Source organism: Castor canadensis, chromosome 7 (genome assembly GCF_047511655.1).
Source record: "Castor canadensis chromosome 7, mCasCan1.hap1v2, whole genome shotgun sequence".
Lineage (NCBI taxonomy): Eukaryota > Metazoa > Chordata > Mammalia > Rodentia > Castoridae > Castor > Castor canadensis.
The window spans coordinates 89,085,535-89,102,301 of NC_133392.1; the positions used below are offsets into that span (position 1 = coordinate 89,085,535).

At 32.9% G+C, this 16,767-nt stretch overlaps 1 protein-coding gene across 3 annotated transcripts in view; it reads right to left on the minus strand.

The window, feature by feature from the left end:
• Positions 1-16,767, minus strand: part of Sh3glb1 (SH3 domain containing GRB2 like, endophilin B1) — a 36,994-nt gene that overhangs the window by 11,799 nt on the left and 8,428 nt on the right. For all 3 annotated transcript variants that reach the window (XM_074079520.1, XM_074079518.1, XM_020163864.2), the window contains exons 2-5: positions 10,398-10,539; positions 7,084-7,212; positions 4,504-4,637; positions 2,745-2,837 (exon numbers count right to left, since the gene is read on the minus strand). In XM_074079520.1, the coding sequence (XP_073935621.1) occupies positions 2,745-2,837; positions 4,504-4,637; positions 7,084-7,212; positions 10,398-10,539 (498 nt within the window). The remainder of the gene's footprint in view (positions 1-2,744; positions 2,838-4,503; positions 4,638-7,083; positions 7,213-10,397; positions 10,540-16,767) is intronic.

The window sequence follows — 16,767 nt, forward strand, 5'->3', positions numbered from 1 at the left end:
ATCAAACAGGGCTGGTAGAGTACCTCAAGTGGCAGAGTGCCTGCCTAGCAAGCATGCAGCCCTGAGTTCAAACTTCAGTACCACCATTATGAAATAAAAAAATAAAAAAAAGGGGAGGCTTAATCTACATGTGGACTGAGGTGTGGAGATTTTAAATTATTTGTCTATGAACTCCTCAACAATGTGTTTCACAAAACTAACATTCAATAAATATAGAATTTAAAAAGAGGACCAGGAAACTAACTAGTAAGTGAATTAAAAAAAAAAAAAGTGGTGATATGCACCAAACCTCACTAGCACAGTAATAACTAGTCACAAAACAATTCATGTAAAATTGCAAAGCAGTGAATGAAGTCTGGAGTTAGATTAATGTCTTCAGTTGTCAACTAGGATCCAAGAAATGTGTCAAAAAAGGAAAACGTAAACCTCAACTCCCAGGGTTTTCTATCATTCTACATTGTTTAAATACAGAGGAAAACAAAACAATGACCAAATACAGCATGTCTTAAGCGTTTATGTAATAATAAAATATGAAGACTTTTCTTATCAAAGTAATTACTACTATAATGTTGAAGAAAAGTAAGTTGATTACCTAGGAAAAAGAAAAACTTAAGCCTAAGAATGTGAATTTTTGTCTAAACTATTATCTTTAATATTTGGCTATAGATAAATTTTGTATTATATAAGTCAAAATTTCAGAAAAGTTGTGTATAAATGAAATTGCTAAATTATGTCACCTGTATCTCCTTTCATTTTAATTTTCAACACAAATTTCCATAGGAAAAATTTTGTCTGCAAAAATAGACAGCACAGAAAAAGTGCCAACATCTTTCCTAAAGGCATCAAAGGAAATCATCTCTCAAAATTTGTCTACTACTATAATATCTGATTCTTATATATATTAACAATAGTGGTAAAATAGGTTAGAATAACCAAAGGACTTTGTATACTGTTAAATCTATGCACTTCCTGACACTTTACCAAGTTAAAAAGGCAGACAATCCTTACCCTATAATGCATGTTACACAAATTTTTGGATTGAAACTTAACAACACTATTCTTATTCCACAATCTTCACTGGGCACATTCAGGCATAAAAAGATTCTGGTTTAGTTCAAACATTTCCTAATGACCCTTGCTTAATTTTTCCTCTGATTATAAAATTAGTATCCTAAAAATAATTCATATTTGACTATACAAATTAATTATTAACAAATAGAAAATAATAAATTAATTTAGAGTGTTTTGCCATCTACAGTATTCTTTATTTTTCTGGTAGTACTGGGGATTGAACCCAGGTCCTTGAGCAAGCCAGGAAAGCATTTGACCACTTGAGCCAGGCTGCAAGCCCTATAGCATTCATTTTTAAAGTTTAATTCTGCAAATAGTCTGTTTAGGGATGTTAAATATTTTGTGGCGATGATGTCATGAAAGTGAATTTGAAATTCATAACTTATCAAAGATTGTTCTTCTCTAGTGGTAGCTAATACCAAATCTCCAAAAGGGAAATCCTACAGGCAAAAACATATCCTGCTAGTAAATGGTATTATGGTATTCTCCTAAGTTATCATTATCTAACACTCATTTCACTATAAATTCTCAATTTTTCTTCCCCAAAGGAAGAGAATTCTAAGATTACTACCAGCACTGTAGTAATATGCTCATTAAGGCAATGATGTGTGACAATGGTAGGAGTTAGAAATGGGCAGTATCATACCTTTTAACAAAATGTATTCCTTTGCTCTAATTAACAATTTGTTAGCTTCTTGGGCTGGAGGTGTGGCTCAAGTGGTAGTGCACCTGCCTAGTATAAGGTCCTGAGTTCAAACCCTGTACCAACAAAGAACCATCCCTCCCCACCTACCCCAAAAAACCCCTAATACTTGTTTATATGATAGCACCTTAAGTGTTCCAATTCACAACAGATTAATCTTTTGAAACTTTAGAATAGAAATATAGATAGTATAACCACTAGGTTACCTAAAAAGTTTGTAAATAAAATCTTAAGAAAGTTATATATAAAAATCATTGAACCATTACATTTGATATGTAATTGTTGAATTAAAAATTATTGAGATTGATTTTTGAAAAATATACCAGAACTTATTTATCCAAATGGACTTCTTCCCTTTTAAAACTGCTACCTTGAAGTCTAAGCCACTTTTTGAATCCTTTTGAAACTATTCTTGGTGACAATTCCTGTAGTCAGTTTGAGTCAGATGTGGAAAGAGAATTCACTTAATTTTTAAGCCATATTCATGTGTTCTCAAACTTGATTTATTCTCATCTTAATTAAAATCTGCCATTTTCCAAAATAATAAACCTATCTCCAAAAGATGTATTTTCCATAACAACTGAGGATACTTAAAAAGCATTCCAAAGCTTTAGGAGGTATTGGAGTTTTTTCTTTTTTTGGGGGGCAGTACTGGGGGTTGAGCTTAGGGTGTTGCACTTGCTAGGCGGGTGCTGTACCACTTGAGCCACTCTGCCACCCTGTAACTTTTGTTTTTAAGCAATAGCTGTAATGGTGAATGATGTTTCTTGATAAGCCTGCTTTGCACTGACTTAGATGTATTAAGTTCTGATAAATTTGTTAAAAAACACAAAAATAAGACCTTAAAGTCATATTCTATTCTTAAGGATAGTCTACATCTTATATGGTATATTAATGAAATATTTTACAAATTTTAAAGCAATAAACCTAAATGTTTTTCTGTTAAAAAAAAACAAACAATACTACTTACTGAGCTTCTAGTTTCTGCAGCTTTTGCCTTTTTTAGTCTGGTTTTTGCAGCATCCAAATCCAGTCTCTTATTTTGTAATAGTTTCCTTTCTTTCTATAAATATAGAAAAGAAAAAAATATAGGTCTAAGATGCTAAAATCCAAAAAGAACATATACATTTTAAGATATTACTTTCCATTAAATACACGTATCATCTGATAAAGACCTATGACTATAAAATTAGCTACAAAGTAACCAGGCAGGTAGGTAGGTCTCTTTCTCTCTCTCTTACTTATTTAAAAATGATCTAGACATTCCAGATGTCTAAGGAATCTGGGAAAGATGGCATAGAAACAAAGGAATATTAGTTTAAATGCTTTACCCGTTTATTCCCCTCTTTCCCCATGGAACACGTGGCAGTACCTTGTTTTTTTGGTTGTCACAATTGAGGGGGTGTTACTGGTGTGTCCTAAGTAGAAGCCAGGATGCTACTGAGCATCTTACAATGCAGTACGGCTCCCACAAAAAAGAATTATTTGGCCCATAATGTCAGTAGTGATCAAGTTGATAAATCCTGTTTTAAACTGTTATGGACTGTCCAGAAAGTACCCATTGTGAAGGAAACATGAACCTAGGGCAAGGTTCTTTGATGTCCTATGTGACTGACCTCAGGAACTGGGCAAGCTGTTCTTACTGTGTCATAGCAGCAAATGCCACTCAACTCCAAAACAGAATTTCAAATTTACAGAATGAATAATGAACAAACGCTGAGTATCTCAGAATTCCTCGTAGTAACTTCAAGTTTCTGTATAGGCCAGTTTATTTTAAATAAGTCTGTCTTATTAATTCTTAGATTCCATATACCAAATTTAATTCTACAGACAATCTAATATCTTTAAATAATATTCCAACTTATCGGTTCTTCTGTGTCAGGTCAAATACTTGTTTATACAGAAACAAATCCATGGCATATACACTGAAGGCTTCTTATTTTGTAACAAGATGCAGATTAAAGTCTAAAGCTACATTTACAATAAAGAGCAGCCTTAGCAAAAATCATAAAGAAAAAACTCAACAGAGAATGAGTCACAATCAGATAACAAGGGAAGGTAAGTCTCTAAAGTAAAGTTGGGATGTGAGTGAGCCTGAACTGGTGGGCTTCCTCCTTCTTGCATTTTTGTTCCACCTGGCCCCCTAGCCTATAGGACAGTGCTGCCCACATTCAAGGTGGGTCTTCTTCCCTTAGTTGCTACACCACATGCAGATCTTCATTCTCCATCACTAGCAAAACAAGTTAAACTAAAAAGATAGAGTAATAGATTATGTTTAGAAAGAAAACGTTTATTTTTTATACTTCACCGATAAAAAACAGCATTATAAAAAAAATACACTTTTAGGATGCCAAAGGAGATGCAAGCATAATAGCAGAAATAACCCTCCAATAACTAGGCTTCTAGCTCCAGTTAGAAATAGATATAATTATACCATAGTGATACACTGTATTTTCATGATTATCACAGGAAGTTTACTATAGATTTCAGTGTTGGTAATGAATGAGATGAATATAAAGGCATCTTAACATTATATGACACACAATTGGGGTTCATGTTAGTAACAGTTCATTATTTTGGTTTAGTTTTGTGTTCTGGTGAACACTGATAATATTTAAGCATTCTAATCTGCTACATTTATAATCATTAAAAGTGAAAATTATTCATTAAAAACTGTAAGCATATATTTAAGTTACTTTACTAAAAAAAGGAAACACTTCCCAACTTACTGCAATTGTTTTGTAATCTCCTTCTATAAAGTTTCTTAAAGGAGTGAGAAAATTTAAGGCTGATGTTTGAATCAGCTCTCTGTCAGCTGTTCCAATTCGTTTTTGTGTTTCTCCACATTTAATAAGGGCATTACCTGCAAAGGAAAAAAAAGTTGTTGTTTTTTTTAAACTAGTGTCTGGCAATGTTAGAAGATTAAAAAAATCACACAAAGATAATTCACCTATCTGATCTGCTTATAGGTTAGTTGCCACTTGTTTACCTCTGTAAAAAGCAAATAGAATTACCTATAAGGTAGATTTGAAAGTAAATTTAAGATAAATAGCTAAATGAAAAAGACAAAGATGGACTCCCTATCACATCATAGTTAACTGCACAAATTCTACTAATGGGATTAAAGAGGACAGATATACCAAAAAATATTTATGGTCACAGCTCAAATAGTACAGTTATGCTTAGAAAAACACAAAGCTGGGCTTCAGATGTCTATCAATGGTAGACTGCTTTATACTTAAGAAAAACTCATGTTCTACAACACTTTTACCCCAATATTTAAACAGAACAAGTACAGTAATAAAGGAAATTTAGAATGCAGAGTCAAAGAAAGGGAACCCCAAGATCAGGGTTCTACTCCCAGTTTTACCTCTAATTAGCTTTAGCTCTGTAGATCTTAATCCCTTCATGCTATAACAAGATTAGATCTGATTGGTAAGGAAAGTAACATAGCATAGGAGTTAAGAGTTCTGTCTCTGGATATACACAGATCTGCATTTAAATTACTTTTTGCACGATCACAGATTAATTAGTTAACCTCTCCAAGACTGAGTTTCCTTGACTTTAAAATGGAGATACTTTTTATGTTAAAAGTAGAATACAGCCTTGGGCACACCTATGATCCCAGCATCTGGAGGCAGGAGGATCTTGAGTTCAAGGTCAGCCTGAGCCACATGTGAGATCCCATCTCAAAAAGCTAAAAAGATGTCAGGACTTACAGACATAATGCATATACTGTGTAGTGCTTATAGTGCTTAGCCCAATGCCTGGTATACCTTTTATTTATTTATTTTTTTTAAACCTGTTACCATTTACTCATAATAGGTTCTCAAAGCCCAATTCCAACAATCGGGATACATTTACTGGAATTTTGAGGTGCAAACAGATTAAGCAGATCAAAAAAGGAAGAGAATCTAAACCTCTAATGTTTATGCTTTAGCAGACCTTTAACTTGGTATAGAAAAAAGCTGATTCTGCTTCATGTACCTTTATGAACAGAGCAGAAGCAACCAACAAAACATGTTTAGTGTATAAAGTTTTTCTAAAAATTAAATTAAAATTTAGAAATAATTTCAAATTTAAAGCATTTTCAAACCTCTGAAAGTTTTTGGAGAATACAATGTAAATATTTTAATGCTGTATATCTAAAAATCCATTCAGTGGATTAATGGCATTATGTAGTATTTACATTCTTTTTGATATAAAACTTTAATTTCATATAATTCAAGAATTTAAGAGCTATTTCATAAATCAGAACTATCTGGACATTTATTTAATCTATGCATTCATTTTATATTCAAATAAGGATGAGTTTTCTCATAGTAGTCTTTTTTTTGTGTGTGTGAGACTGGGGTTTGAACTGGCTTCACACGTGCAAAGCAGGCACTCTACCACTTGAGCCATATCTCCAGTCCATTTTACTCTAGAAAATGAGGCCTAGAGAACCATTTGCCTGGGCTGGCCTTGAATCCAGATCCTCCAGATCTCAGTTTCCCCCAGAAGCTAGGATTACATGAATGAGACACCAGTGCCCGGCTCTTGTAGTCATCTTAATAAAGAGAATTAGTATCCACAGAAATCAGCAATAGCCTTATGTTATTAGAAAATTAGATCTGAGTAATAAAAAAATATATAATTTGAGCTTCAGAGTTGTATATTTAAAAAGTCAATATAGTATCTAACAAAGCTGGCCTCACTGTAAAACAGTTATAGAAAATATGAAATGTAATATAATCCAAACATCCAGAGTTATTAACTGTTAACATTTTGGGGTACTGACTACTGCAAAATTTAAACAAAGGCCCTAGTGATCTGGTCAAATATTTACTATGTGTGAAGTACCTTTAATAGGAAGTGAGTAAGCATTGAAGAAAGCATCAAAAGCTGGGGGCATGACTCAAATGGTAGTGACTGCCTAGCAAGCATTAGGCCCTGAGTTCAAACTCCAGAATTGCAAAAATAAATAAGTAAATAAACAAAGTTAGAAATCAAATAGAGGAGACATGTAAATAACTGTAATAATAAATACTACAACAGAGGCATTAGAAGATTAATGGGAGTACAAATGAAGTGATTCATTTAACTTTTTAGAACTAAGAAAGATATGAATTCTCTGATTAAATATGTACTTAAGTATATTAATATTAAATTGAATTTTACTTGTCACCTAGATTTTTCATTTTATCCAAATTTTAACATAATAAACTTAAAGCTAAACCCGATTCTATTATAGGCTAATGATATCTCTAAGTAACAAAATATCTAAATGTAAAGATATTTCTTTTTAGAATCTTTTGGTTCTCACTTACCATAAGCTGTTCCTGGGCCAAACTCTGTCCCAGCATCAATCATATATTGTCCCAAAAGTTCTGGGTTGTTTACACGACTTGGTGCTTTTCTATCCAGTTTCTCATAAACAAATTCTTCTATCCTGGCATCTAGGAGAAAGGTTAAAATTACCAGTGATTTCAAAAGAGTCAGGTGTGGGCATCATGCCTGTAATTCCAGCACTTGGGAGACGGGAGGCAAGAGGACCTATCTCAAAAAAAAAAAAAAAAAAAACCAAACTGAAACGAAAACAAAAAAAACCCCTCCAAAACAAAACAGAACCAAAAAATCTGCCCCCAGACCAAATAAAAAAACTTCCCAATAATTTCAAAATATCAAAACTTTAAGTGATTTTTTTACCCTAATGGCCATTTACTGTTAAATATGAAATTATCATCAATTCATATATAATTTATACATAATTTGTATGTTAGTGTATTATATAGAATTAAGAAACTTAATTTTGGTACAGAAACATTGATTATTTGGCATTTTAATTTTCAGAAGAGGATTTGCTTTTAAATTCTGAACATATACTCATAATTTCAAAATCAGAGATCTTCAGCTAGGACAATATAAATTATCTAAAAGAAACAAAGAGTTACATCTGATACTGTTAGCATGAGCATGTATTTGCTCTCTCTTGCAGAATCTAAATATAGACAGAAGAGCTTAAGGAACAGAACAATCCAGGCTTGGAATAGTATACAGACATATCAGCAGTATGAAGTCTTGGCTTTAGTTATGTTTAAAGTGCACAGGGGATATCTCTGAGCATACACTCATTTAAAAGATTTCACCATTAAAAATATGTTTAAAATACAAGACAAAAGAGTAAAAGCAGCAACAGAAACATTAAAATTAATGGAAAGGGAAAAAAATAGTAAAAACTGAGTAAATTCTTGGGTAGGGTAATATTTAAGAACAAAGATATTCACATTTATATTGCTGCCTAATATTTCAGGGACAAATAAGAAAATGGATGAAGTTTGCAGAAACAATGGATAAGTGTAAATTAAAATTACAATCTGAAAATTAGCTAAGGTCAAATAGGTTCCTTCTAAGCACCTCACATAGATTAGTGTACTATGTAATAAGAAGTGTCAGATAGTATACTGAAAATTTTAAAAACACGCTGAACCAGTAACAGTAATGCTTCAGGAGTCTGTAAAAGGGTTATTTATAATAAATAAAAGGTTAAGTTATAATACATTAAGTATATATATTACAGTAAGTGTGCCTTATTTGTGGATTTATTACAATGGTTTTAACCAAGTAGAGTCAAAAACTTTTTAAAAATCAAAAGAAATTTCAAGACAAAATTTTTTGCCAGGCATTAGTAGCTCACACCTGTAATTCTAGCTACTCAGTAGGCAGAGATCAGGAGGATCATGGTTCGAAGCCAACCCTGGGCAAATCGTTTGAGACCCTATCTTGAAAAAAACCTACCACAAAAACAGAAAGGGCTGGTGGAGTGGCTGTAGCAGTAAGAGTGCCTGCCCGGCAAATGTGAGGCCAAGTTCAAACCCCAGTGCCGCCAAAAAAAAAAAAAATTTAAATTTCTGTGTGTGCATCATGTACTTTAGTTGATGTAGGGAAGCTCTCAGACGGTCCTGTTATTCTCAGCTGTGTTTAAATATCATTGTTTCCTTGGTCTTAATTTTGTGAAAATGTCTTCCAAAAAGCAAATGGTACCCATAAACCAAGGTAAAAGTTAATGTGTTTACCTGATAAAGTGAAATTTTAGATTTGTTAAAAGACAGAAGTTGGGTGTTCTTAAGGGAAAAATGGAATCAAGTACCTTCGGTAGAGTACTGAACTCTATGCTTTCTGAGCATTCATGGTTTTTCCTCAAGGGTTGTCTTCTTGGAACCATATACCTGTTACCAGGGGTCTACTGTATAGGATGCTGGAATAATACTTGCTTTTATGGAAGATTCTGATGCAAAATAATGACTTTTTAAAGCAGAATTAAAAAACTTTAATAAAAACCATAATGAGTCATTTTGAAACATAATCATTTAGGAAATGGTACCTACGTTACAGAATTTCATTTTCTGATTGTGATTCTTAGCTTTGACTGCTGTTTACCTATCTGGTCAAAAGTTTAAAGACAAATGCTACTTTGATTTGATTCAGTTAATAAAATATGTGATATATTAATAAACAACTGCTTCATTTCAAAATGTCATCCAATATAGTGATAAAATCTTAACAAAATATGCAGGCAATTAAAATACATGTATTTCTACATAGCGTTTTTGAAAACAATTCTAGTTTATGGAAAATTAAACATTAATAATAACTGGGCTTACAGGGGGTTAAAAAAAGTTTGAATATGACCACTCAAAATACCTCCAACTTTATAACCAGAGCATAAACAAAAACCAAAACAAAATAAAACCCCAAACTATTACTACTTGTTGACACACAATGGAAATGGGGGAAGTGTGGACAACTGTATTTCATTTCCTATTTGGCAGTCATTATGAGCTTATATGCCATTCAGAAAAACACTGTAGGACAGGCTGTGTTCTATACATGTGGAGACCTATATGTCTTTTATGTGGTACCTATGGATACAAAAAGGAGCAAGAGGAAAAATGCTGATTTTTAAAAGTGTCATGGCACACAAATTTAAACGGCCTTAAACAAGAAACATCACATGGCGACCCTGGATGACAATAGGTTCCACTCAAGGGGTAGAGGCTTTTTTAAAAGGTCACTTTAACTAAAATGGCAGAGAATTGCTATTATTTTATAATGCCTGAAGTTTAAGTCAGTATCTAAAAATAAATTTACAACACTTTACAACATAAGTCACAATAGCATTGAGGAAAAGGAAAAAAAAAAAAATCAAGCATTGTTACCTTTGTACTTCAGTTTTGATTTTTAAAGCTTATAGTGAAAAGACTAGATGTCAATATATCTGGTTCTGGTCCAAATTCTACCTCTAATTAGCTATGCTGTACTGGATTAGAGGCTAACTTGTGAGCTTCATTCAATAATTAATCAATGTACACCTTATTTACAAGGTTATTGACTTGAGTATCTAAAAACCTCACAGTTGTCTGAAAATCAAATAGGATAATTTACATGAAAATGTAAAACTTAAACTTAAAAATTAGCATTCTACAGAGGCCTGAATAATGTTATTTGTTAATCTGTTAGAGGGTAAACAAACGTTTTATCATCTCTTCATCACAGCACCCAAAATAAACATAAACCCAAAGCCCCAAAAATTCTGTTTTCAACATTAAAAACCCCATTATTCAAAAGGTAAAAAGTTTCTTACTTGGATTTGGCTGCAATAACACTTCAGTTTGTTTCATTATTTTTTCTGTCCATATTTTAGTACATTCAGCTTTGCTAAGAAGATTCTCCAAGTGAGCATCCAATTCTGTCTTCTCTGCCTGGCCAAGCTTTTCTTCTGTGAACTGTGATTATTTAAAAAAAAAAAAATAGATACACATATATCACATAAATGTTAGGAAACTATATCAATAAGTAAAAATCCTAAACATACAAACAATCTTAAACATAGAAATCCTAAACATACAAACAATCTTAAACATAGAAATCCTAAACATACAAACAATCTTAAACATAGAAATCCTAAACATACAAATAGTGTTCCAGGTTTGTTTGTAAGCCATTGCTTATTGATATTTTTGTCCTTAGGGTAATTTATTCATACCTCTTCTGTAGCATTTATAATTATCTTATAGTTATCATGTATACTTAGATCTACTAAAATTTATGACGTGAATTTTGTAGAAAAAACAGAGCACACTGCTAAGTATATAAATCTTTCTGATATATAGGTATGATGGCATAAAGGTAAAGACTAAGAGCCTTAAGTCAGTTGTATATGAATTAAAATCCTAACTGCATGGCTAACTATGACCCAGCAAGTTTTTACTTTTTCTTTTTGGTGATACTGGGGTTTGAACTCAGGGTCTTGTACTTGTTAGGCAGGTGATCTACCACTTGAGCCATGCCCCCAGCTCTCTGAGCAAGATTTGAATATTTTTTCTTTAGTATTTTCTATGGTAAAAGAGTTTTTTTTTTTTTTTCCCTTTTTGAGACAAGGTTTCGCTGTCAGAGAGAAAACTTGCCCTGAATCCTAACTTGTATCAGATAAACTCTGCATATTTCTTTAATCACTGTTATAAACATTTTTTAGTAATTTCTAGAAGGAACCCTTCAGTCTAGTGTTTCTAAAATATCTGGTGGACAAAGTTTAACATTTTATACACTAGAAAAACTGCCTTGGTCTCCCAGCTAATAAATATCTCAGTGTTTTGAGGATTAAATAAGACTACATATGTAAATCACTCTGTTCAGAGTCTAGAAATTATAATTTCAAATTTAAAAGGGTTCTTTATTGTGAATTATATCTTACTGACACTTTAATCACCTCCAAGTTAGACGGGTTTTTATGGGATGTTCTGGAAAAATATCATTTGTTACTTTAGGGTATGTTCTAGCAATTCATCTATAGGCCATCTTTTGGTACATATACTGTTCACACTGTGGATGTATACATAAAATGTATTGAGCATATTCAACACACCTATTTTTATTACACTGAGTGTTTGTGTTTGAGGAAAGGTAGCATTGCCTATATAATAATAAACAGACTTTTGATCTTATAGTCTTTTGAATACTTTTATAATTGAACTCTAGAGGTGATGAGTCAGACTATTTATCATGTATAATTTTCCTCTATAATACATGGTTTTACTCCATCTCAATGCAGGCATATTACTGGCACTAATTCTATGCTCAATAATGACTCATTTTTAACTAACAAAACAAGGTTTGCCTTGCCTTTCCTGCCTTCTCATTTCTTAAAATCTCTTTTGTTACTCTATTTTCTGAGTTTATCTGTTTCTTTGAGCATTCTTCTCTTTGACCTAATAATTTCAATTGATTATTAGTACTTTTAGCTGAAGGGCCCTCTAGAATTTTATTCTTAGACTACTGCTTACGACTCCCTATGAAGGTCATGGTCAGGGTTAGAAAAAGCAGCTTTTTTAAAACCTTAGAGGTCTTTTAGAGACTGACCCAATGTGTGGAATTGAGAATAACAGTTTCAAAGCTACTGCCTAAGCCCAAAAAACTTGCAGTGTACTGTTTACTAAGAATCGAAAACGGGACAAAAGCAAATACTGCTCCCAAGGAGAACTGGAAAAAGTATGTCATTCTTAGGACAAAGCCTGGTATTCTTTATAGATTCCTAAAGATTCTTAGCAGTAGACCTCTTACAGAGGTATAGATTAGAATTTTACATGCCAAAAATTTACCACCACTGATTAGATAGAATAGCTCCTAGATAAAGCACGGTTTACTATTGAGCCACTACCTTCCCCATCTAGAGACAAGAAAACACACCAGAGCTCACCCACCACCCAGTTCTGTATAATTTTTCATAAAACCCCAGCTAAAGGGGCACAGGGGATTGAAACATCCAACCAAAAATGATCCTGGATGCGTAAATCACAATGCCAAAACAGGAAACAACAAGGCAACAGCTTTCCCTTAAAAGCCAACTTCACCACAAAGGATCCAGAGAAGAGGAAGAAATATCAAATATAGAATTACAAAAAAAACTAAGAATGATCAATAAGGTCAAAGGGGAGATACATAAGCTAGTGACTGAACTCAAAGAGGATATGAATAAACAACTAAAAGAGCTCAAAGAGAATTCAAATAAATAGATGAATGAAATGAAGACCATGCTGGATATGAAAGAGGAAATCAATAAAGATTAGAAATCCTGAAAACTAACCAATTTGAAATGAACAGCTCAATATCTTAAATAACAGCCTCAATTGAAAGCTTGGCTAACAGAGTGAAGCAAGTTGAAAATAAAGTATCAGGAACAGAAGACAAAGTAGAGGAATTAGATCAAACAATCAAATACCATAAAAAATGCTAAGAAAATATGAGTAGAACATGCAAGACATCTGAGACACCATCAAAAATCATTGGTATAGAAGAAGAGATACAAACTAAGGTATAGATAATTTAATAATATATTAACTGAACTTCCCCAGCCCTGAGTAAAGGAGGGATTATCCATGTATACGAGGCTTACAGAACACCAAATCATCAGGACCAGGAAAGAAATACCTCAGACATGTCATAATTAAAACATTTAATGCACAGAAGAAAGAAAGAACACTGAAAGCTATAAGAGAGAAAAGACAGATCACATATAAAGGCAAACCTATTAGAATAAAGGCAGATCTCTCAACACAAACTCTAAACATAAGAAGGTCATGAAATGATATTATTTCAGGCCCTGAAAAAAAAAATGACAATCTAGATTAGTCTATTCAGCAAAACTGTCCTTCCTTATTGATGGGGAAATGAAAACCTATAACAAAGAAAAACTAAAGGAGTCCATGACTACCAAACCAGCACTGCAGAAAATACTTAAAGGACTCCTACACACAGAAGAAGAAATTACAGTCAGCCAGGAAAACACAATAAAGAATACATCTCTTTGACCAGGCAGTCTAACAAACATGAACTAGGGGAAAAGTTAAGTATCAAGGAAATAAAAATGACTGGAAACACCACACACCTCTCAATACTAACACTGAAAGTTAATGGCCTCAATGCCCCAATTGAAAGAAACAGAATAGCAAATTGGACTAAAAAACAATGCCCAACCATTATGGTTTACAAGAAACACATCTCACTGAGTAAAACAAACACTGACTTAAGAGTAAAAGGGTGGAAAAAGATTTTCCAAGCAAATGGACCCCCAAAACAGGCAGGAGTAGCTATATAATATTGAAATAAATTACATCTGTACAGGTAGAAGATACAACAATATACATTGAAAGCTGTTGAATAATGGGGGATGGGAGGGAAAGGTTAAGGGAGAGTTATGGAAAGGGTTGAACTAGTCAAAGTAAAATATGCTCCCAGAGGGATATTGAGAAACCCCTTTGAATACTGACTTTGGAATTAATAATGAAAGACAGGAGTATAAAATAGGTACAGTGTGTGGGCTGGGGTACTTGTGGGAAGGGTGAATGAAGGAGATGAAGGGGAGGGAATATGGTTGGTGGGCTTCATATACATATACAAAAAAGAATAAAACCTCTCGGAATTGCTTTAAGTGGGGCAAGGAGAGGGCTGTGGGGGAGATGGTGGGGGCAATCTAATCAAGATAAGCCTATTGAGAATTGTCACAATAAATCCCCCTGTACAAAAAAAATCCTAAAAATATGAAAAAACAACAAAATAGTACATTTAATATATATTTTTTTCTCTAAAACATTTAAAAATGTATCTACTGCAGAAGAATATGGGTTATTTCAACTAAATGATGGAAATTTAAATTACTAATAAAAATATTTGTGGGGTACATATATTTTCTTCTACTGCAAGATGAATATGGTTCTTGTCCTCAAGGATTTTATATCTAGCTGGGATAATAATACTGTCTTAACACAAACATAAAATTATAATAATGGTATTCTTTCTAGAAAGACAAAAGGCTTTTTCTTTTTTAAAAGATATTTCTTAGTTATTGAAAGTTTAAAAATTAACCCACAAAAATTTTTCGTTTTCAACATTTTCAAGTCCAAATCATTACTGACTTTGTAGTCACTTGGTAATAGATGTTAACCAGAGACCACAGTTGATTCTGAGTATATATTTTAATGAATGGATACTAGTACAGTTTAATAATTAAGAACTTTGGTGAAAACAACCTACAAAAAAAGAATGTAAGTAAGTTGTAGAAATCTAAGTCCAATGTTCTCTAAAATGTAATTTGATGCACAAATTTCCATACTATTTCATTTGTATGGCATGAGAACAGAATGTTTAACCCTTAAGTATTTTTCCTAAACATTGCTTTAAAAAGGGATTGTCCTTGAGTTGGCTGCATTGTATCAGGCACTGTAATTCTTCTTTGACGACAAGATAGGTATATAGCCTATGATATGAAATAATGAGCCTGGATACCATACTGCTTTAAAAGAAAGAAAAAAAGGACAATTTGTAAAAGGGCTGTGCAAACAAAGGCATCTATTTAATATAAATTCTGACCACCCATTCTTTAAGTAGGTAAGAGTAATACTCTAAGAGTAATCTAAACTTCTTGGAAGAAAATATATAACAATGAATATAATGTATTAATAAATTTTAAAGTACATCTTCTACTGTTCTCAATTTTCGCTGCTTATTAGCATCATTTGGGGAGTTCAAAAATAATACTGACTGACAAACCTCTAAGATGTTAATTTCACTGCTCTGGGGTGCAGGGTTTAAAGATTCCCCAGGTAAATTTACATGCAGCCAAGACTTAGAATCATTGTTCTAAGCTCATAAGTAATTATTTAAATAGATATCATTGGTTCAGTGCAGAGGGCATTATTTTCCTCTTTGGTCTTGGTTACTATTTACTATTATTTTATTGTACTAGAATTTTGCTTCAAATACAGTGTTGAAGTTCTATCATGAAATCTGTCTCCAAAGTAGATTTAAGTAACTGATATGAACCATAACAGGACAGCAATGAGGAGTGTATTGATTGGGTGTAGTTTAGAAAAGGGTTTAGAACCATTTGTGGCTTTGTCATTCCCTTAAAAATATTTTCAAGAAATATAACGACTTGAAAACAATCTTGTAGATCTTATAATTGTCTAATTTGTGTAGTGCAGCAGTGCGAACTTTAGCATTAACTTGACAAACTATCTTCTATTGATAGTTATTAAATTAACAGCAATACCACCGAAGGATGGGAATATAATTTTAAAGAAATAGAAAATAATGGAGTTTTTTAATATGAGAAAACACATAGATTTAAAATGTGGTATGTTTTACTTATTAGAATTTGAGAGATATGGGAAGTTACCACAGTCTAAATTCTATAAAGGAAGTAAGATTTTAGGAGGGCATGAGAGTGAATTTGTTGGCCAACCTGGATCTCCAGACAGGTCTAATGGGAGTGAGTTGATGGCAGCATCATATTCACCTTTACATTACCAGCTTAGACAATCTATTATGCTTGCTAAAGTAAACTGAAATGAAGATCAAGGTCAACCTCAAAACAACATTTTCAAGACTTTTTTCATTAGAAAACATCTGGTGTTCATGAAATTCAGTGTAACTTTAAAAATCAGAAATGTTAGAAAATTAAAATGAACTCCCTCCCAAAGTAATTTAGTTTGAAAAAAGTTTTGAGAGAGACAGAGGAAGACTACAGAAGGTGGAGAGACCTCCCATGCTCATGGATTGGTAGAATCAACATAGTAAAAATGGCTATACTACCAAAAGTAATCTACATGTTCAACACAATTCCCATCAAAGTTCCAATGACATTCATGACAGAGATTAAAAATTCTACCCTAAAATTCATCTGGAAACACAGATGAGACCGCAAATAACCAAGGCAATACTCAGCAAAAAGAGCAGTGCTGGAAGTATCACAATACCTGACTTCAAACTACATTACAAAGCAATAGCAATAAAAACAGCATGGTACTGTCACAAAAACAGACATGAAGACCAGTGGAACAGAACAGAGGACCCAGGTATGAATCCACACAGCTATGTCCACCTTATTTTTGACAAAGGCGCCAAAAACATACAATGGAGAAAAGACAGCCTCTACAACAAATGTTGCTGGGAAAAGT